Source organism: Pseudomassariella vexata (assembly GCF_002105095.1).
Source record: "Pseudomassariella vexata strain CBS 129021 chromosome Unknown BCR38scaffold_6, whole genome shotgun sequence".
Taxonomy (NCBI): domain Eukaryota; kingdom Fungi; phylum Ascomycota; class Sordariomycetes; order Amphisphaeriales; family Pseudomassariaceae; genus Pseudomassariella; species Pseudomassariella vexata.
In genome coordinates, this window is record NW_024467961.1 from 408,062 (window position 1) to 426,607 (window position 18,546).

The 18,546-nt window shown below is 49.4% G+C and overlaps 6 protein-coding genes across 6 annotated transcripts; 1 reads left to right on the top strand and 5 right to left on the bottom strand.

Moving 5' to 3' along the window:
- Positions 1–995: 995 nt before the first annotated feature.
- BCR38DRAFT_431209 (uncharacterized protein) lies at positions 996–1,480 on the bottom strand (the record flags this gene model as incomplete). The annotated part of the gene is made up of 1 exon (XM_040860087.1): positions 996–1,480. A coding segment is annotated over exon 1 (257 nt), but the record flags the coding sequence as incomplete, so codon positions are not given.
- Positions 1,481–1,828: 348 nt separating this feature from the next.
- On the bottom strand, positions 1,829–2,950 carry BCR38DRAFT_340958 (uncharacterized protein; the record flags this gene model as incomplete). The annotated part of the gene is made up of 1 exon (XM_040855828.1): positions 1,829–2,950. A coding segment is annotated over one exon (1,122 nt), but the record flags the coding sequence as incomplete, so codon positions are not given.
- Positions 2,951–3,132: 182 nt separating this feature from the next.
- Positions 3,133–4,927, bottom strand: BCR38DRAFT_186225 (uncharacterized protein). The gene is made up of 4 exons (XM_040853972.1): positions 4,231–4,927; positions 3,880–4,180; positions 3,550–3,834; positions 3,133–3,501 (listed from the first exon to the last, which is right to left on the bottom strand). Exons 1-4 carry the CDS (start codon positions 4,659–4,661, stop codon positions 3,256–3,258), a joined length of 1,263 nt encoding a protein of 420 aa, XP_040716034.1. The 5' UTR covers positions 4,662–4,927; the 3' UTR covers positions 3,133–3,255.
- Positions 4,928–7,564: 2,637 nt separating this feature from the next.
- BCR38DRAFT_484358 (uncharacterized protein) lies at positions 7,565–7,918 on the top strand (the record flags this gene model as incomplete). Its single annotated transcript, XM_040863734.1, has 1 exon — positions 7,565–7,918. One exon carries the CDS (start codon positions 7,565–7,567, stop codon positions 7,916–7,918), a length of 354 nt encoding a protein of 117 aa, XP_040716035.1.
- A 1,941-nt stretch (positions 7,919–9,859) lies between these two features.
- Positions 9,860–13,008, bottom strand: BCR38DRAFT_484359 (putative ubiquitin-protein ligase; the record flags this gene model as incomplete). The annotated part of the gene is made up of 2 exons (XM_040863735.1): positions 9,860–10,594; positions 10,645–13,008. The coding sequence occupies 2 exons, from the start codon at positions 13,006–13,008 to the stop codon at positions 9,860–9,862; spliced, it is 3,099 nt and encodes a 1,032-aa protein (XP_040716036.1).
- Positions 13,009–14,868: 1,860 nt separating this feature from the next.
- BCR38DRAFT_484360 (uncharacterized protein) lies at positions 14,869–18,546 on the bottom strand (the record flags this gene model as incomplete). Its single annotated transcript, XM_040863736.1, has 9 exons — positions 14,869–16,710; positions 16,818–17,073; positions 17,200–17,340; positions 17,616–17,734; positions 17,879–17,998; positions 18,050–18,101; positions 18,157–18,222; positions 18,281–18,298; positions 18,353–18,546. The coding sequence occupies 9 exons, from the start codon at positions 18,544–18,546 to the stop codon at positions 14,869–14,871; spliced, it is 2,808 nt and encodes a 935-aa protein (XP_040716037.1).

The following is an 18,546-nucleotide window of genomic DNA, read 5'->3' on the forward strand; positions in this document are numbered from 1 at the left end:
CTTACTGCACTTTTCGTCGTTCCTTAAGTGGCAAATAAAAAGCTTTGTCAGCCTGAACCCCGTCGAAAAAATTCGAAGACTACTTGAATTCGATGGCACTGAGGTTCTGTGGTCACACTCGGTGTGTTCGTTCGTAACGGGGGCACCAGCCTGAGACGAGGAACCGGAGGTGGTCGTAGGAATACTCGACCTAACAGGGTTAGACTCGTAAGCAGAGTGGCAGTGTTTGTATCATACCTGAGTATGATCACATATTAGAGTAGCTGTACCAAGTGTAGGCTTCAGACAAGCGAGGGACTTCAATGAGGCAACCAAGCAGCGATGCCTAGGAAGAATGACGCAGCGACGGCGACAGATGTATAAATATCAAAGCAACTCCCATGCAGTGCTTTCTCAAAGGGAATTCTAGTCCCCATAGGGCGTTCTCCATCGCCCATTTCCACTGAGAGGAGATCCGGGGTGCAATTGATGCGGAAACTGGCTAAGTGGCTGCCCGAGATTGACTATCGTTGATTTTATTGTAACGTGCTCTGCAAGACTGATATCGATGTGCGGATTACTGCACTAGCATCATGGATAGTTGCTTGTCTGGATCGTCTCCGACACGGTTTGAATCAGCTCGTGTTCCCCACCTTTGGTAGAGTGACTCTGCGTGACAATTGAGATATCTCAAACAGGTTTGATGCGGGATAAGAGCAAACCGAGGAGCCAATACACGCATTTACACTAAGCAGGAACGACCTATAAAGGTTCAAATAGTTCCCTATATTAGGCCAGTAAACTCTTCTGCCTCTCTCTTCTACTGGACATAAATACAGCAATAATTGCTAGGAAAGCTGCTTGAAGATGGAAAAAGTTCATACAGATGGAAATGAATTCAGCTCGTCCCTATGGGACGAGACCTTGCGCAGTACCGCCAACGCCATTGTCTCCCCTACTCGGCTTACTATTCACAACACAGCTGGGTTCATCAAGTCGGTAGCCCTTAGGTATGAGATGAAGTCCCATAATACAGTTTTGCACCAAAAGGCTATCTAACTGCAGCTTCGACCACACCGTCCGTAATAGTGATCTGGTCACCCTTCCGGTCGAGAAGCAGTCTTACAATCTGCTGACCGAAGCTTTCTGTAATAGTGTACACAACCTCTTCCGTAATAGTAATCTGGTCTCCCTTCCGGTCGAGAAGTAGTCTTAATACCTCCTTACCCTGATATTTATTTCCAGCTGCAGCCTCGACTACACCGTCTGTAATAGTGATCTGGTCTCCCATCCGGTCGAGAAGTAGTCTCATCACCTCCTCACCCTGATCTTCGTTTTCAGCTGCAGCCTCGACTAAACCGTCCGTAATAGTGATCTGGTCTCCCTTCCGGTCGAGAAGTAGTCTCAATACCTCCTCACCCTGATATTCGTTTCTAGCTGCAGCCTTGACCACACCGTCCGTAATAGTGATCTGGTCTCCCTTCCGGTCGAGAAGTAATCTCAATACCTTCTTACCCTGACCTTCGTTTCTAGCTGCAGCATTTAGCACTGCTTCCCTGATCTCCATTGTTTCTACTGCGTATTTTAAAAAACAGTTAATGACCGTACTGTTCCCTGAATATGCTGCTACTTCGAGTGGTGTTACTCTCTCATTATCGGCGTGGTTTTTGTCGTCAAATCCTGTCATTTTCTGTCGCATTCCTGCTCCTGATGTATGCTCGTAACCAAGTCCCTTTTTCAGGACGTAATCGACAATACTTCGGATTCCCCACATTGCAGCTATATGGAGGATGGAGAAATCCTTCGGAAGACGACGATCCATAAATCCCCTGTTAGTATATCGAGTTCGCCAAGCTTCCAGATATTTCGAGTCAAGACTAAAGAATTCAGCCTGCGCGTCCTTGACATGGAACACGTAATCTGCCCTCTTTGCATGTTCAGGCCAGAAATCTGTCGAATATGATAGGAACCTGTCGGATGCAAGATCATCCTCCTCCAAATGAAACTGCGTGCTGAGGTACTCAATGCATCGATATGCGAGGTTTGCATGGGCCTCTAACTGTTTGATGTCATACTCGAATAGGAAATCCTTGACTGACTGGTGGAGTAGAACGACCGTCGTATCTTGAACAACCACTAGCATGCGGCAAGATTCCACTTCCTCGATCGTAAATTGGACCCGTTCTTTTTCTTCCTGCCCTTGATGTAGTTGGCAAGCTTCCGCAAGCTCTAGTATCGTCAACGGTCGTAAAGAAACTGCGACGACGTTCAAAATGCGTTCGATTGTCTGCCTCTTACCTTCCAACTTGAAGGCTTTATTAAGAAGATCCCCGTACAGTTGTAGAAGTCCTCGTGGCAAGTCTTCCAGAATTTTGACGGCATCTTTTGAAGCGACTGGATCAAGTTCCTTGCAGGCCATGCCGACCCAAAGAAAGGTCCCTTCTGCCTTTGTCTCCAGTAACTGTGCGGCCTTCTCCTTTACCTTGTCTGTGTAGCTTTTCCTTTGCTGGAGGTCTGCCATTTTGCTTTCGATAAATTTTCTGATATCCAGTACTGCCTCTGGAAAAGAAGCCAAGTCTTTCTTGGCAAACCCCCCGAGGTACTCGCGAATCTCTGGATATGGTCGACTGGTTATCAACATGCGGATGCTCAATGTATGGCCTGAAGAGCTCTTAGGGTCGAACGACTCCTGAAACTGCCTCAGCAGCGTATTCTGAGACTCTTGGTCACACTCATCCAAGGCATCGATAATGCAATATTTTTGACCTGTGGCTGTATCTGCGACGGCGTTCATGAATATTGTCCAGAGAGCGTCAAATGACGTGAACAAGTCTGCCCCGCGTTCGTGGTATTGTGGCAGTACATATTTAAGTAGCGCCGGATACTGCTTGACGAGCTGATAGAGAAGCCCCCTAATGACTCCTGTAGCAGTCTTGCGCTTTTCAAAACTCGAATCGCAGAAGAAGTACATGATTGTCTTGCGCTCTGTAGTAGAGAACTCCGACAAATTCTCGGCAAGGAATATCGACATGATTGATTTCCCTGTCCCAGGATTCCCGAATAGCCATAGGATCGGACCTGACTTTTGCCAGGCAATCAAGTCTTCAGTCTCGAGGATCCACTCGCATGTGTTTGGAGCACGACTGCCCTTTTTTCGTTTCAAGTTGTTCTTGTCTTCTAATGGGTCGGTCAAGAACAGGTCGCGCCAGCAATCCTTGGCTTGAGGATCCCTCGAGACGTCTTGAAGCCATTAGAATAAGTTTTGCTAAAATATTACTAGGACGTACAGGTTTGATTAGATACAGATATTCGCACACGCGCTCGTTGAGCAAGGCCCTTAAGCCTCTCACGAACATTATCGTACTCGTGGTCATTGCGCCGAAACCTCACCATGTCGGAATGCGTGCGAGCAACGGCACATATATGCTCCGGGCCAACTTCCCATGAGCGACAGTGCGTCGCTGAGAACTTGGTGACAAGTAATTCGGATGGTCCAATCATTTTCCATTCACCGAACTCATCCTATTTTATATTAGTACATCTTCGTTAAACAGATATATATTTACGTGCTTTTCTTGCTGTGGGCGACATCAGTGTCTCGTAGAAGCAGATAATCTCCGAGTCGCCCTGCCCGCCTAAGGCCTTGGAGAACTCTCGCTGTTGGATACTAAGAATCTGGGAATTGATGCTGCTGATAGACTCCACAAGAAAACGGTTCGGCCCGTCACCGACCATGGGGATCAAGGACTTGATCTGCATGCCATCGTGTGGAACTCCAAAGAAGACTATCCCATACATTGCTCGAAAAAGCGTTAGATCGTCCTCGTTCTTCGACTTGGACAGTGATATTAAGGCCTGGAATTGTTAGATTCTATACGCATAACTTCAGATAGAACATACCTGTTTAACGATCAGCCCTCCTAGGCTGTGGGCGACTAAAATAATCGGTCGTACTGTGGGAGCCCTAGCCAGCGCCAGCAGGCTATCATGAAACGATGTTGACATATCCTCCAGGTTCTGCATGTTCTTGCTTTGCTCAACGGTTGATTCATGTCCATAGACGATCATTCGCGCCATCGGACGGCCTGTGTCCTTGGAGGTGACATCATATGGAAGGGCGTCTCGTAACCACATGAAATCAGTTCCCCTTTCCTTGAACGATCCAAAAGCGTGACTGCCAAGACCAGAGACTGCGATAACACTGCAATATATTTAGCGCGGAATCCTACTCTAGAAGACTGGCCTGCTTACTCGACTTTGTGGTCCTCCGGGAGAGGGTTGTAGAGGGTGGTGATGCCGAGGAAACCATCGTCGAGCGTGAGATATTGGTCGCGGAAAGGCTGGTCTTCGGATGGTAGCGACAACGGTATATCCCAGGGGTGGCTTGCTTGGAGTGGGAGGGGGACGTCCTTGAAGGTGACCGTGCCGGTGTTAGAACCACTGTGGATCTCGGTAGCGATGGACTTAACGGTGGGGCTGCTATGCTCTGCCAGGAAGGTCTGCAAATCGGTTGCTTTCCAGTGGAGAGGCACGTTGCGGACGCGAAAAGTCCTGCTATCTTCAGAGGATTTCCTGCTAGCTTTCGATGGTTTCCTGCTAACAAGCCAACAGCACGTCGTAAGGATGATGACCGCCGCAGAAACAGCCAGAACGCCGAGTTCACTAGCCTTAGGCAGATCCATAATTCCGGCGATGATGTGAGCCGTGTACTTACGGCCCCGCCCAGCCGGTCGCTGTGGTTGGTTGCGAGATGTAGAACAAATACCGTGTCACCGTTCGCCCTGTTTATTCTTGTCCATCAAATAGCAATAATGATCAGAGCGAGGAGGAATAGGAATAGCGAGAAGAACAGGACCGTAACGCACCCGCAGTTTATGCGCCCGGCTTCCTGATAGAAGAATATGCGGCTGAGTCGTAAACAGCGCAACCAATCAATACATACAAAAGTAGGCATCCCGAGGCGCCGTCCCTCGGGATCTCGATGAAATTGAAGTTCTGTAATCCTACTGCAACTGGACCATGCGCTGGAGTGGTGTAAATCATCCTACGCTGCTCAATCATGCCCGGCACATCCTATTGGTTGGTACCGGCTAGGGTCTCGTCGCCCGTGATATCGAGCGGCAGTGTGGTGAGTGATTCCTGCTGATTGGAAACACGTACGCCACACAAGTGTTGGTCCAGAATACTGCATTGATTTGTCGACTCGGTGTCAGGACTAGAAATTCCATCCACCCATCCTGTCAGGTAACTCTAGGGGGTATTTCCAATGTGTGGATCCGGACATCAAGGATTTGAGCCAGGTCTTGCGCACGTTACTTCTATACTGGTTATTATTTGGAGAGTTAATTGTGCATGTGCTCTTGTATTGCTTGGTTGAGACTCGCTGTCTTGTCGTCCTCGTGTTCTCGGCAGAAATATCGCCAGCCGTCATGGACTACCTATCACCTGGCAGAATTCCTACCAGGTGGCAATATCCAACACCAGGGGTACGAAACCACAGAAAAGTTCACCTCGAGCATTGTACGAAGGAAATCATAAGTACAAGTAGGTAAACAGCGGTTCGGGTAACCAGACGGACGTATCTGGGGTAGACTCGGCAGTAATATGACTATTTGACGGCTACTTACTTATTTGTAGGCGTGGGGTATGCAGCCCTCGAGTAAGTCCGCAGTGCGGCCACTACAGCGTCTGTCAGCTCTATTTCTCTACAGTACACGCATACTTGGTTATTTTCTCATACATCCTATGAGTGCAACTCCCCTTTTCCAGTAAAAATGACTGAGGGGTGGTTATCCTTGTACACTATTAATACTGGCGCTACCGCGGCATGGATGAAGTGTAGGGAAAGTACTTGTTGAATTCCGAAGATGGAGACGGTGCTCTATTCCCTTTTCAATAATTATTCGCTTTGGATAACATCGACCACATACATTTCACACATCTTCCCCACATAAACACCCTACATTTACTTATGGACCATTCAATAGATAATTAAGCAATCAATATAATTAATAGATTATCCTGTAGATGATTCCAAGCGCTATCTAATGATGCTGGTTTTACTCTCTCTGGCGAGTTAGGCGTCAGATTGCACGGCTGCGAGTTAAGCGTAGCGGTGCTAGCTCCATTACTTCGTCCACATCTTCATCTGGCTGGCTATGTGTAATGATGTCCTCTATCTGCATTAACCGCTCATTAGGATCCATGGGAAGCTTACGGCAACGCTTTGGCTGAAGCCTCTCATTTTAGGCTTCAAGGGCCAACTTCCGTCTACCAGTTTGAGTGTTGATCGGACAGCCAACCGCTTTTCGGCGTTTCTAGCTGAAGGGACCAACAGCAACGCGATATCCTTTCCAGGTCGCAGCTCTTCAGCCAGAGAGGTATTCTAAGGCTTAAATAACGCTTTTGACACCTCATGAACTTAGCCGCCTTCTGTACATGCTTGTTTGACAAGTTTCACGAAGGGATTTAAGATAGATAATAGTTTGACGAGGCACAGAGGTACTGCGAGTAGGAATCGAAGTTACAATATAAGTCCATCTCCGTTGAAAAATACTAAACTAATGAAGAGAGGGAAAGGGTTATAAGTACGTGCGCTCGTTCCTCTGTTACTATGTATAAGGGAAACGGGTGCATACATAGTACGGGGAGGACAGCCTACCCCGGAAGACCTTTGACATCCACATGTTATGTTAGATACAAGGGGTTATAATGAATGCCATGTTAGATAGGTACGTGTCCACGGCACAGACACTTGGCCATCTATAAGCGATAGTCCACAGTTATAGAGAGCCGGAGAAGCCATGTCTATGATGGCTCACGACCTATACATGTCTACATAGGAGGAGAGCAGCTCGAACCACAGCGACTCGACCATACAACTATGGAGACAGAACAAGATAATACAGTCATTGCCTATCATATAAAAGATACGCGACTATCTGTTATATTGCAAGTGTATCTGATCAGATGGACTAAGATAGGTAATTGATGGTTTACTATCCTTTTGTGTGACTTGGTTGAGTCGCGTTGTCTTGGTCACGCTCCTCGCCTGTCGAGAAAGCTTTCAAGACGGGATTGAATTCGGCAAACTTACAATCCAGCGAAACTTCGTGGCACAGATCTAATGTAGGGTAGAACCTGTCTGATTGTCATTCTACTTTTAGTCACCTGGGTCAGGTGCTTAAGTAAGGCTTGTCACTTACACCTCGGCCCCTCGGGGTTCACCTATCTTGCGTACTTCCGCTGGCTCTGGGATACGATCACTTTCAAGATCGGACTTGATCGTCTCAATATGCTCTCATCCGCATCGTGTTCATGTCGACGGGTTGTCGGAGGCAAGAGTTGGTCTACGCCCAATTCAAAACTGTGAAGAAAAGGATTCAAGAGTGCGACGAAGAACTCGACACCTATAACGATGTCGACAACAACTCAGACGAATACGTCCAACCACGCCCGAAGGAATGCTAGGTTTGCGGCGGACTGAAAGAGGACGGGCGCGGCATACAAGGTCCTCTGCTGGGAAGATATTGATTTCTGGATCCTGCACGACCCGCTAGGCGACGGCGGCAGAGATCGTCTTGCGATGCAAGTCATCCTGCGCTTTTATAACGCACATGATAAGGAGCTGGTGCCTACTTGGTTCCCCTTCGTCGAAGAGAAGCTTCCTGTTTTATGCCCGCCCTCTCACCTCCTCGCCAAGGCTTTGGCGGAAAGTGTTATTGATCGACCCGGTTACGACACCCGGGCCGAGCCTTTCTTTAATAGCGAGATCAGCATATCTGCCGTCCACATACCGTGGATGAAAGAGTTCTGGCATAAGACAGTGTTTCGGCTGACCGTCGAGTCCGTCGAAGGGCCCAAGAAATCGGACGAACTGCTGACAACAAACGCGTTTGATAACAACTCGGGCAAGCTCAGCCGCACAGCTGACTGGTGATTTGGAGACATCACAACTTCACATAGAGATACGCGCTTGTAACAGAGTGTTGAGCTGTGACAGTAGCTAGCCGGTTCGATTTCTCTTAGGGCGGTAAGTATATCCGCTGGTTTCGATCTATTTCTCTAATTGAGCATTGACTAGCCAAGTACCTAACTATTACCAACACGATTGCGAGTATCTTCAACAACCGGATCGGCCAACTGCTTGATGAGATCTTGGATTCTGCGACTGCTCAGATGATGGCCAGCGGAGGAGGCTATGTCTCGGCATCGGCTGCGCAGGTCAAACAGTTTCCACCCGCGATCCAGGCCGAGACACGCTCTGTCTACTCCCAGGCCCTTCAACGCGTCTTTCAGATATATATTGCATATGTGGGAGTGGGTTTCCTCTTATCCATGTTCGAAGATGAGATTGTGCTGCAAGAAAAACTCGAGATGGAGTACGGCCTGAAGCACGAGAATGAAAAATGCAATCGCGCGAAAGCTGCGCCGACAGCGGTCGAGAAGGGGGCAGCTTCAGATGAGAGCAATGGAATGCAATGATGACGTGCGCGCGATCACACAGAAAGAAACACTGTCTAGACGCATTTTCTAATGAGTATCAGGCCGAGATAAGGGCTACTACTACAGATGCGTCACGGACACTTGACTATGATGTAGCCGCGCCTGATCTGTGATGCGTATCAATAAACGAAGAGGGGGGGGGGAAGAAAACTACAAAATGCCGCATATTAAGATTTTAATACGCTCTACTACCAAGCGAGAGCATCGGCGGTTGGAGGATGCTTGGGCAGCCCGATGATGGACATGACATGCATGGCAATGTGCTCGCGATGATGGCCGGTGGGATGGGGGCACAGCAACAGATTACTTACTGCCACTTCATCGGGCCGTCCGTGCTATTCAGTACCTGATAGATGGAAAACCGGTTGCCAGGGGGGAATATAAAAAGTCGATTTGAGCTGTGCTCTTATTCCGACTGCCGCCAGCGCGTCACCTTGTCAATCGAGAAAAATATGAGACGGTTATTCCCGACAGCAAAAGATTTAGCTGTCGCGAACCGTGTTCTTCGGAGGTATCATCGTTCAATAGGATCAAAGAAGGCGATATACTTCTCCAAATCGATGGCCATAACGTGGGAAGCCTTCTCGACATAGACGAGCTCTTGGATGAGAGAGTCGGCGAAGAGGTACAGGTCCTTCTATTACGATGAAGAAGGCGGGTCGCCGTCAGGATCAGAGTAGTAGACGCATACAAAACTATGCCTCGACGGTTTGTGTCGGTAGGAAGAGCCGATTTCCACGACATTCCCTACAACGTGGCCATGAGGAACGGGCTCCCTTGTAGAGGAGTTGTGACGAACGGGACGTTTTGAGGACTGGAGCCGGCGAAAGCGGCGATTGTCGAGTCACTCAACCATGCCAAAGTTACCGACCTTAATCCTTCATTTCAGTGGTCATGAAGATTCCAGATATGAAGAGGACCTCGTTAACTTACATATTGGAAGGATAAAAAACTCTGCGGGGAGAGCTCGTTGATATCGATCGACATTTCTACCCAAACATGACCTTATCGGTACGGAATGAAGCCACTTATGGCAGAATTTGAGTTTAGACCGCCTGGATGGCTCGGTAGAAATGTCGACCATAGTTGAACAAACGTATGTTACTGGTAAGTAAGTCGGTTTGGGTTATCTGTGTAAAAGTTGTTGTCGCCAATCAAGCAGTGTCATAGGCGGACAACGCACAAGAGACTATCCATACCTCTGCCATAGTTGAGTCGTATGATTGCGCACTCGGGTACTAAATCGGTGTGAATACCTTTACTTTATTCATTGATTGGGGATACAGAGTCTACTCTGCGGCCGCCTCCCTTTTCGTGCGACTACTCATCTCCCAGTGCTTGCTCCATTCTCTCCTCCAGCGACCAAACAAATCATCTACCGGATCTTGACCTTGATATAGGGCACCTCAACATCTTCCTCATCCACATCCTCAGCCACCATCTCGAAGATGACCTCCTTCTGGTGCTCAGGGATAGGCTTCTTCGACACCGTCTCAACCAGCTGGCTGAGTTTGAGGCTCTTTCTCTCCTTGAGCTTGGCGGGAGGGAAGAAGGACGCGTAGAGTAGACTAACACCGGAGCTTAGCATCGTTATACTGAGGCCCTTCTTGGCGAAGTCGGCAATGAGCTCGTCCAGCGTCACGTCCTCCGACTCAAAACGATCCCAGATCTTGTCGAGCGTCACCTTGCCGTTCGGTCCCTTGTATTCCACCTTTGGACTCGCGATGGGTTCGCTGAAGCCGAAGAACGGCAGCGCCAGGTTGATGAATCCGTTCTTGTATTGCTCAATGTCGGTCTTTCCATCGATGATCTTGTAGAGCTCCAGAACGACCAGACCCGTTACCAATGCTGTGGTTGTGGCAATGGCTGGGATGATCTTGCCTGCGATAAACTTCGTCTTGTGTCTATCGGCCTGCTCGATCTTGTAGTTCTCGGCGCGTAGGTTGCTTGCAGCTGTGATGAAATCAATATGGTGGTTCGTGTCGTCATCCTTCTCGAAGTCCACGGCGGTCAGCTTGAATCCAGCCATCTTGTTAGCGGGCGGGATGCTGTCAGTGATCTTCTGCAGCTCGGACTCATCGTCGAAGGCACCCTGGTTAGCAGGCGGGACCTATATCAAGTTAGTACATACGTCGCAGACAGTATACGTTGCGGACGTACCGGGTCGCTGTCCTTCTCTTGAATCTTAACATTAGAGTCAGGGGAGAAGTCAGGCACAATCATGTTGTCGAGGACCTTGAGATAGCTGCCCTTGTCAATGCCCTTGGTGTTGATATTGTAGTTAAACGCATGGAGATTGGCAGCAGCAACAACAAATCCAAAGTGAGTGGCGTTGTTCGGGTCAAACTTAAGCGGGTCAGGGGCTCGCTTTGGTCCAGACCAGAATGGGGTACCAGTGGACGACACAGAATCCTTGGGAAAGTTGAACAGGAGCTGCTGGATAGCGTTGTTATACTGCTTTTCAAACAGCATTCGAGCCCAGATAATGCAGTCCTCAAAGGTTAGCGGCTTATCTGTCACCAGGTAATCTCTGATAGTCTCCAAAGTCGCCTTCTCATTGCCGCCTTGCTTCAGTGTTGTCTCCAGATAGTTAGGCTGAGTCAAGTAGAGGTTGACGGTCTCGGCAGACTTGACGAACGACGCCTCAAACAGCTCACGAGCCCATGCGATTGTGTGCTCGATCTTGTTCGGGAAACTCCTCAGAGTGCACATGGGGAATGACTCCTCGGGGGGGTCGTGCGAAGAGGAGTAAGACTCGGTCAAGCGGGGAAGAACGACTTGAGTATTACCCTTGGTACCCAGGGTTCCGCTCTCCAGCAAGGGCTTGTGGAAGAAGACACATCGTCGATCAACGTAAGTTCTCGCCTCTACGTTATCCAACGCGTTGGTAACACCATCCAGGTCATTCCAGAAATCTTCATTAAAGATATGTTCAGTTTCCGGGCTGACTCGATCCTTCAGGCAAATAATATGGCCCGTCAGATCAGGGTTCATTGCGACAACAGCATTCGCCGCACAATCACTCTTCATCCCACCCACATCTTTTGGTCGGAACAAGAACTGGCGGTTGAGGTTGCTCTTCTCGATAGAATCCATATCGGTGATAGTAATCTGACCCTTGGGACCGACACCAAGCCCAATCATAGCCCAATTCTTCAGCATCTCACAACCGATAGCTCCAGCTCCCACAAGGAATTGTCGAATATTGGACAACTTCTCCTGGTACTCCTTTCCGAAAACAGCGATCTGACCGTCATAGCGCGAGCCGACGGGTTTACACAGCTCTTCGGTTCGGGCGGTGGAAGTGGGGAGGGATTCTAGGGAATCGAAGTAGAACCACTGCTTGATGGGATGGAACTTGCCGGAGACGGCTTTCAACACTTCTTGGGCCGTGAGACCACCGAAGAGCGCGGCCATGGGGTTAAGATCTCCTGTAGCCTGGTAGCTGAGCTCCTTGATGAGCTTCTCGTCGATCTCAACCTCAAGCTTTTCTTTCTGAACAAAGGCCTTGGCGGATGCCACGAGAACAGTAGCATCCTCTTCATTCATAGGCCGAGGTAATCTGCCTTGTGCTTGAGAAAAAGCGTGAAGAGCTTCAAACCCGACGTGGAGTTGTTGAGGTCGGTCAAATTTGGCGAAGTCAGACATGACAAACTCAGGATCCCTCATGGCGGCTGATATGGTCTTGAAATCCAGATACTTTGGCATCTTGACTTGCTGGTAGAGACCCCCGCGCTTGTACTGGCCTAGTCCGGAAACCTCTCCAATAGAGAAGGTATAAGGGCCCTTGACAGTGATTTTTCGGGGTTCTCCGCCATTCAAGGCCTCCATTCCTTCCACCTCGCTGAACGTGACATAGTCCCCGTCTTCCAGACCATGTCTCGTCTCGTCAAGAGCGGAGACCAGCCCCTCCTCATCGATGCCTGCTACAATACCATTGGCAGGGTTCTCGCCAGTTGAGTCCAGACAGGTGAACTTCTCGCCAAAATCGCAGAAAATGGAGCCAAACAGACCAAAAGTATCGGCGCAAACAACGTAGATACCTTTGGAGTGGCAGTAATCGCCAATAACCAGCTGGTCTTTCAAAGGCGTGTTGGTCAGGACGACTACTTGGTATTTGTCGAATTGCGACAGATTCTCGGACAGGCCGGAGGACTTGTGGAGGCTAACGGGCGTGTAGGCATTCAGCTCGGCTACACGGGGGGCTGTAACCGCATCGCGAGGCTTGCCGATGTCTTCGAGATGGAGAAAGAACTGCGAGGATAGATCGGCGGCGGCGGTGGGTGTGGGATCGTAGAGGGTCAGGCTCTTGACACCAGCAAGAGCAATGTTCTTGGCGATCTCGACTCCGAGTCCCTTCAGACCAACGATGAGCACGTTGGACGCACCCATACGCTTCATCGCTTCGTGACCCAGCACGTAGAGCTGTCGGCTGTAGAGGGATTCGTCGATCTCGTGGGTGCCGATTTGAGAGTCGTCAACCTGTAGCCGGGTGACCAGGTCAACCTCAGGGGGGGACGTCATGTTGGTGTCCTGTAAAGGGAGATCCGTGTCAGTCGCGGCCTTCGATAACTATATTTGGACATCCTGAGTGCCCGTGTAACTCAGTCGATTGCGGAAGATCAAGTCCAGCTGAGCTCAAGGCAAACATATTCCAAAGCGAAGGTACAGGATGGCCCGTAACGGAGCGGCAAGTCAACATACCATCGTGATTCGCTTCGGGGACAGAGGCAGGTCTCCGTTGGAGATTTTGCGCTTCCCCAGTTTGATGGTTTTCCGTTCCTCAAGCTTCTACAGATGGGATGCTTGAGAAAATGCGCGTGGGTGGGGGTGGTGAAGATGTAGAGGATTTGGTGCAGCTTGGAAATGTTGACGTCCGGTCCTTGCCAAGTGGCGTTGTCGAGCTCACAACCCCACCAAGGCTGTCCCTTCAAAGTACCCGCAAATGACGTACTGGGGAAGACGCGGATTTGGTCAGATTGCTGAGGCAGTATGTAGTCTGGGAAGTGCGAAGATGGCAGGCTTGAAGTATACAAAAAGGTTTCTTACACAGAAAGAATGTGCACCTCAGGTTTCTCGAGATTCCATGGGGCGCTTCCAACAATCCAAATCATGCAGCCAACTCACTGCCTCCTCCAGCAGCGGCAGCAGCAAGGATTCATGCTGGTGACGCTAGCATTGAACAGCGCCGGCAGTGGCGGGGTGCCAGCTGACAGATAGGCCTGTTCGCCAGACAACCACTAAATGGCTAGTAAGTACCGCAAATAGTAATATTTCGTACTGTCAGACACAGTTCGCGACTGCCAATATTCAGCTGTCGTGAGATGACAAGAAGTTTTACACTGTAGCTTATAGTATATTCTGCTTGAGTACGGTGCAGTAGGTAGTTCTTAGACCCCCTGGTATGATCAGTGCTACCTGGTCTCTTTATCAGTCAACGTCTCACTCTTATCAGCATCTGGTCCGTTTCACACTGTTTGACGTCTTCGCTCAGATTCTCTGACGAGACACCACCACCCGTGTGCCATACGTAGGATCGGCGGTCGAGGCAGCAATTTCATCATTGCACCTCACATTTTCACCATACTTCCCCTTCTCAATCCAGAGGGAGGAGGGAAATACGAAACGACTTCCAGTATTTTCACTCAAGTTACGCTCATCCGCACATATGCGAGTGCTCCACTGAAAACCTTCCTATCCATCAAAGGGTAGTTGGTTAGTCACCTTTACCAACAACGACAAATAGTAAGGTAGTCACCCAAAATCTCTCACTTCCATTATTATATGTACCGTCCGTCAATCATGAGGTAGTATCACCTTCCCCTCCCCTTCCCTTCCTCAAACTTTCCCAAAATGGTATGTTTATGTGCCGGATGATGGGATGGGGTTTCCCCTTTCACCCGCTCCCCTCGGCATGGAATATTAATCACAAAGAAGTATGTCTACTCTGAAGTGTGAAGTCCACCAACAAATGTCAACCTTTTTCCATGCGTTCTCTCTCCCAAGAAACAGAAAAACATTACATTATTATGAAGTGAAATGCAAAAAGTTATTTCCTGATAATATGCGTCATCAGCTCGGCTTTGGCGGACTCGCCTCTCTTTCTCTCTCTCGTAAGGATCGTCATGTGTTGGGTATCATCCAAATCCAAAATTCCGAAAACCAAATGTCTAAAACCATTGAAATGCTCCGCCAAAAAGGAGTGTGTGTGAGCCGCTCTTATCACCACCGTGTGATGCTTCGACCCCGAAGATGCGATATGTCTCATCCTTACAAGGAGTGTCATGAAAGTCGAATAAAGTCGTAAATCATCAAAGGATTGTCACGAAGAAAGAGGTGGGTGGGTATTATTTCCCAATCAATCGAAATGTTAAATGGCATGAATTAGAAGGCGAAGATGAGAGCCAGGATCGTGAAGAGGAACGATGCCGAGGTGGATGGATTGTGGAGTCGAGACGCGGCACCCGGACTAACAGTTGCCGGAACGCTGGTTGTTTCTGTAGGCGAAACCGTGGGCGAGGAGCCGCCGGTCGGGGAAGTGGTGGTGGTAGGTTCCTCCGTGGTGCCCGGGGCGGTTGTTGACTCGACCCTCGAAGTGGTACCACCCGAGCCGCTGCTGGTATCCGCCGCAGAGGAGACTTCAGTCGCAGTCGAGGATCCAGGTGCGGTCTCACTTGCAGTGGGTGATGTGGTTTCTTCGGTGCTGCTCGGCGTGCTGGTAGCGACTGTGCCGGTCGTGTCTGTGCTGGTCGTGTCTGTGCTGGTCGTATCTGTGCTGGTCGCGTCTGTGCTGGTCGTATCTGTGCTGGTCGCATCTGTGCTGGTCGTATCTGTGCTGGTCGCGTCTGTGCTGGTCACGTCTGTGCTGGTCGTCTCCTCGGTGGCCGATGTTTCCGATGAAGTGGTCGAGGAGGCGGTAGTAGTCGCAGGCACCGAGGTTGAAGTAATGGGCATGATGGAAGTTTCCGTTAGTGTGGGCTGTCCGGTGCCCGTCGAACCTGCTGGTGATGTGTTTGTGACTTGACCGGCCGCAGAACTTGATTGAGTTGTCTCAGCCGCTGTTAAGTCGCAAAAGGTGATGAACTGGTTGAGTTGATTATCCACAGCACGCCCGCTGTTGGCCTGGTCGTTTGTATGCGCATTAATACACTCAAGGCAGGCGTTGTAACCATTCCTGAAAGCAGTTCCATCGGCACATAATAACTCATACGACTTGCCTTTGCTTTGCCCTTCAAGGTTCACATTATTGCATAAGTCGTAGCATAGCGCAGGGATTGTCAAATCCCGCTTCGAGAGTCGACTGAAGCCTGCGGCATAACCACGCTTTGCGTAACTCAGAGTAGTAGTTTGCGGGTATTCCGTGATATCGGTCTGTGATTCCCAGTTTCCGGTTGTAATAGTAGTCTTCGACTTGTGGCCGTTCGCATCAATGACTTTTTTCACAATGAATTCTTCCTCGAAGATGTCGTAGCTCAGCCCGAAGGCAGGTGGCGGGAGATTGAAGTAACCTTTTGTTGGAGGGTAATAACCAGTGCTGTTCTCCGGCCAGCTGACCGGAGTATATCCTGGCGACGGAATACAGTAAGCCTGACTCTCGCAAACATATTCCTTCTCTGGTGGACCGGCCCAGAAGTTGCAGTCACCCAGTAAAGGCGGGCTGCAAACGGTACCGGGGGGGCAACCCCATGTCAAGTTGGATTTGGCATCGTAAGTAGGCATCGCAAATCCTGCCGCATTGGTCGGGGTTGGACATATTGTCAAGTCCCCAATGATGGAAGTTGTCAAGGTGACTGTCTGGGGTGGAACTGTTACAGTAGTGGTCTGAACAGATGTTGTACCCAGTTGGCTGATGGTAACGAGCGAAGTGAGCGTGGATCCTGATAACGTAGTTAAAGACCCTGGAAGCTGAGTTGTTTTCGTCACAGTTGACGCAGGCAGTGTTGTCGTAAGCAGCTCCGTTGTTACAAATGTAGTTGTCCCCGAGGAGCCCGGAAGAGTCGAAACTGTTGTGTGAGTAGTTTGAGAAGTCACAGTGATAAACGACGTCTCCTCATCAGTAGTAATTTCTGTTGTTGTCGATGCCGGTAGAGTAATAAGCTCGGTTGTGATGATTGTGATCGTTCCCGAAGTACCTGGGAGAGTTGAGATTGTCGTATATGTAGTAGTGTCGGTGATATACGACGTCGATGCAGGCAGAGTTGTGGTAAGAACCTCCGTCGTTACATACTGCAAGGAAGCCAGTTAGTAATTACGTTGTATATGTTGAGCAATATAAGCAGAAGACCCGGATCACTTTACTCTAAATGGCAAAGAGGAACCTTGAAACTACTTACAGTACTTGTAGTGCTGAATCCAGGAAGAGATATTACCGAGGTAGTAGTGTATGTAATGCTCGACGTTTCAGTGATATATTCAGTATCGGTCGTAGGAGAAACTGAGACCTCTGTTGTAGTTTTCGTGTCCGTGGCAGTCACCGTGTCCGTTGTAGTGTCTGTAGTCGCACTGGTCAAAACTTCCGTCGTAGTAGTTACGTAGGTTTCAATAGATGTCACTAGGACACTAGTAGTCAGAGTGGAAACAGTCGAGTAGCTGCAAACTTATTGTTAGTAAAACTTGTGTCGCATCTCAGGGGAAACGGAGCACCGCTGGCAATCTCTATGCGCCCGACACAGGGCAGCAAGGGGATTGATTGATGAACTCGGAGACCTGACTTACGTGGTCGTGTCCCAGCGTGTCGTTATACTAGTATGATCCACCGTGATTGTTGTGGGGACGGTGGTCACAGAGGTATAAGTAGACGTGAGGGTCGTGGGAACTAGAGTGGTGTAGGTTGTCGTCGTCGTCGTTGCCCTCGTACTGCCACATTCGCATTAGTAAACTCAAGACAATCCCAAATAAACCCGCCGGTCAATAATAAAAGCGGTCTCTGAGCAAACAAAGGGAGCAGCTAACTGCCAGTGGAGAAACGAGGAGAATTACTGTCCCAGCAGGTTATGCTAAAAACAGTATATATTCCGCTTGTTGTTATATTCCACTTGTTGTCCCTCGTTTGAACAACCTCCATCACGGGTAGCCTTTACTGCCACAGTTGGCCCAAGGGTCGTGTGGAAATAACAAAAAGGGAAACTTACGTTGTTGTCGTATCAGTCTCTGTCGTCTTCTTTGTGGTAGTCTTGGTCGTTGGCACCGTGATGCGAACTGTCGTAGGCACTGTCGTAGGCACACTTGTAACGAAGGTCTTTGTGGCGGTCTGTTTTCAGTTAGTGACCGCTCCGTGTCTAGCAAGATGCAGTCGCAGGAAAACCTATTCCCGCTGCGAATACTCGTCGACCCAGACGGACCGGTTCTCGGTCAATGGTTCTTCGAGTGAGTCGAGAGAGCACGAGATACTGACCTTAGTGGTAGTGACGTAAGAAGTGCTGACGACACACTTCTTGTCTGAAGTCGGGTGGCCATAGCCATAGATCGTCGTAACGGGCGATCCCGCGCAGATTGTCACATAGTACGGGTATGACTGGCGCAACTATTAGTTGGCATACAAGAGAATATAACAGTCCAAACGCACCGTTGTGAATGTCTCGCTGGACGTTGTCGTCTTCGTGATATATTGAGTTGTCCTAATGTCGCAGTCAGTCCACCATTGACACTATAACCCAGGCGTGGGAGGAATACGTGGTGGTATCTTCGTCCGTGATGGTGGAGAAGTAATCGATTGTTGTAAACAGAGTTATCGTGTCTCTGTTTTGAGTGAGTCAATATTCCGAAGCCAAAGCCAAAGCCGCACCGCGGAACTCACAGGTAAGTTGTAGTATCACTGCCAAAGGTCAGCTGAATTCGAGCAGTTCTTGATTTATGGATTCAAACTTACTGTACAGTCTCTGTGCAGGTCTCTGTGACAGTCTCATAGCAGGTGCTCACAGATGTCTCCGTCACAGTCGCAGGGTAGCAGTCCGTGTTGTTCTTGTAGATTCCCCCGTTTGAATCCCTCTCCTGAACGTCTGCCGCGGCGAGTGCAGCCAACGAAAGAGCCGGCAAGGCCCACAACGGCTTTGTGGGAAGCAT